Raw genomic sequence first — 2486 nt, 5'->3', positions numbered from 1 at the left:
GACTCTATAAACAGAAATATGTGGGGATTCAGAGGAGATCACATCCAGTTGAATAGATCAAGGAATAGTTTAGGGCAGGTTACTTTTAAGTTTGACCTTGATTGATGTAGGATAGAAAGAAATACTTAAGATACGACTACAACATGTATCTCCATTAGACAAAAGTATTAATTAACTATTATAAGTAGATATCTTGAAGTTCTTATCCACATTTTCCTTTTCCTTCCCTTACATTTTTCCTACATAAGTGAAAAAAACAGGGCTACTTTTTTTTCTTTTTTGGTCTACTGTTTTAACATGAGTCAAAACACCATAGAAATAATGATGATAGATTTAAACTTACTATAATTGTTATGGCTGATATTTGTACTGTACTTGGTGCCAGGTAAAGACTTCAGTAACCTTTCTTAGTAAATTAATAAGGTAACAGGAGAAAATGGTAAAATTTTGTTTCCTTCTAGATGGATTAATTTATAGTTGTCATGGTGTTTTTTTTGTTTTTGTTTTTTTTTTTAGTTCCTAACTAGTATCTTTCTATTCCAAGCAGGAGTATAATATGGATTCAGAGCTCAAGGATTATTATAACAAGACATTTGCTGGCGAGAACAATACTGTTGCCCTTCGGAACTCTGATTTCCCAGTCTGGGATGACTATAAAAGCAGTGTTGATGACTTGCAGTATTTTTTGATTGGACTCTATACACTTGTAAGTCTTCTCGGTTTTATGGGGAATCTGCTTATTTTGATGGCTCTCATGAGGAAGCGAAATCAGAAGACTACAGTCAACTTCCTCATAGGGAACCTGGCCTTCTCTGATATCTTGGTTGTGCTGTTTTGCTCACCTTTCACACTGACCTCGGTCTTGCTGGATCAGTGGATGTTTGGCAGGGTAATGTGTCACATTATGCCTTTCCTTCAATGTGTGACGGTTTTGGTTTCCACTTTAATTTTAATATCCATCGCTATTGTCAGGTATCATATGATAAAACATCCTGTATCTAATCATTTAACGGCTAACCATGGCTATTTCCTGATCGCCACTGTCTGGACACTGGGTTTTGCAATGTGTTCTCCTCTCCCAGTGTTTCACAGCCTCGTGGAACTTCAGGAGACCTTTGGCTCGGCATTGCTGAGTAACAGGTATCTATGTGTCGAGTCGTGGCCATCTGATGCATACCGAATTGCTTTCACTATCTCTTTATTGCTTGTTCAGTATATTCTTCCCTTAGTTTGTCTAACTGTAAGTCACACTAGTGTCTGCAGGAGTATAAGCTGTGGATTGTCCAACAAAGAAAACCAACTGGAAGAAAAAGAGATGATCAACTTAACTCTCCATCCTTCCCAAAAGAGTGGGCCCCAAGTGAAGCTCCCCAGCAGCCAGAAGTGGAGCTACTCATTCATCAGGAAGCACAGAAGGCGGTACAGCAAGAAGACGGCCTGTGTGCTGCCCGCCCCAGCCAGGCTGCCTCTGGAGAACCGCCCCGGAAGGCTTCTGGAGCACGCAGGCTCTAGGAGGAGTCCGCTCCCTTCATCCAGTAAGCTCATACCAGGGGTGCCCACCTGCTTTGAGGTGAAACCGGAAGAAAACTCAGATGTTCATGAGATGAGAGTAAACCAATCTATCATGAGAATTAAGAAGAGATCTCGAAGTGTTTTCTACAGACTGACTATCTTAATACTAGTGTTTGCGGTGAGCTGGATGCCGCTACACCTTTTCCACGTGGTGACCGATTTTAATGATAACCTGATCTCAAACAGACATTTCAAGTTGGTGTATTGCATATGTCACTTGCTAGGCATGATGTCCTGTTGTCTTAATCCAATTCTGTATGGATTTCTTAATAATGGGATCAAAGCTGACTTAAGGTCTCTTATACACTGTCTGCATGTGTCATAATTCTCAGTGTTTACTAAGGAGGAAAAAAGTGTGGTGATCACATAAAATATATTCATAGTAACTATGCATTTATAATCAACAAGTTTTGTTAACATGTGGAGTTTATGTATAAGAGCTGTAGATTTGGACGTCAGTTCATAATATATAGAAGATAATTTTAATGTGTTATATAAGATAAATTCATTTAGTTGTGTAAAGTCATTGTCAATCCAGTCTATAATTTCATTTTAAAGAGTAGTTATATTACCTTCCATTTCAGCTTGTCTGTAAACCAATGAATTGTAAGTTCCTGCTTAAAATAAAAATTTTATTTAACCATCTCAGTATTTTTTGTTCAAAATTTTAAGTAAAAAATCTTATTTTTCCTAAGACATTTAATTTCAAATATGAGGAATATCTGTTATTCTTCATTTTTACTTCACATATTTCTTAATATTTTACTTCTGAAAATACAGAAAACTTTTAGTATGCCCAGAAGACCATAACTAAATGACAGATATATGTTGTTGTTCTTCTTTAGTCACTAAGTCATGTCTGACTCTTTGAGGGTGCATGCTCCTCTGTCCATGGGATTTCCCACACAAGAATA

General features: G+C 37.4%; 1 protein-coding gene across 1 annotated transcript; it reads left to right on the top strand.

Annotated features, from left to right (window-relative positions):
* Positions 1-532: 532 nt before the first annotated feature.
* Positions 533-1897, top strand: NPY5R (neuropeptide Y receptor Y5). The gene has a single exon (XM_055435002.2). The coding sequence runs from the start codon at positions 557-559 to the stop codon at positions 1895-1897; it is 1341 nt and encodes a 446-aa protein (XP_055290977.1). The 5' UTR covers positions 533-556.
* The last annotated feature ends 589 nt before the right edge of the window (positions 1898-2486 follow it).

This window comes from Moschus berezovskii, chromosome 5 (genome assembly GCF_049115385.1).
Source record: "Moschus berezovskii isolate FMDL1 chromosome 5, NW_MosBer_1.0, whole genome shotgun sequence".
Classification (NCBI taxonomy): Eukaryota; Metazoa; Chordata; class Mammalia; order Artiodactyla; family Moschidae; genus Moschus; species Moschus berezovskii.
Note: the sequence above shows the minus strand (reverse complement) of the source record. Positions and strands in the feature narration are given on the sequence as shown.

Bases quoted from the DNA above. Each gene is read 5' to 3' on its own strand.
- NPY5R (XM_055435002.2), top strand. From the start codon at position 557: ATGGATTCAGAGCTCAAGGATTATTATAACAAGACATTTGCTGGCGAG.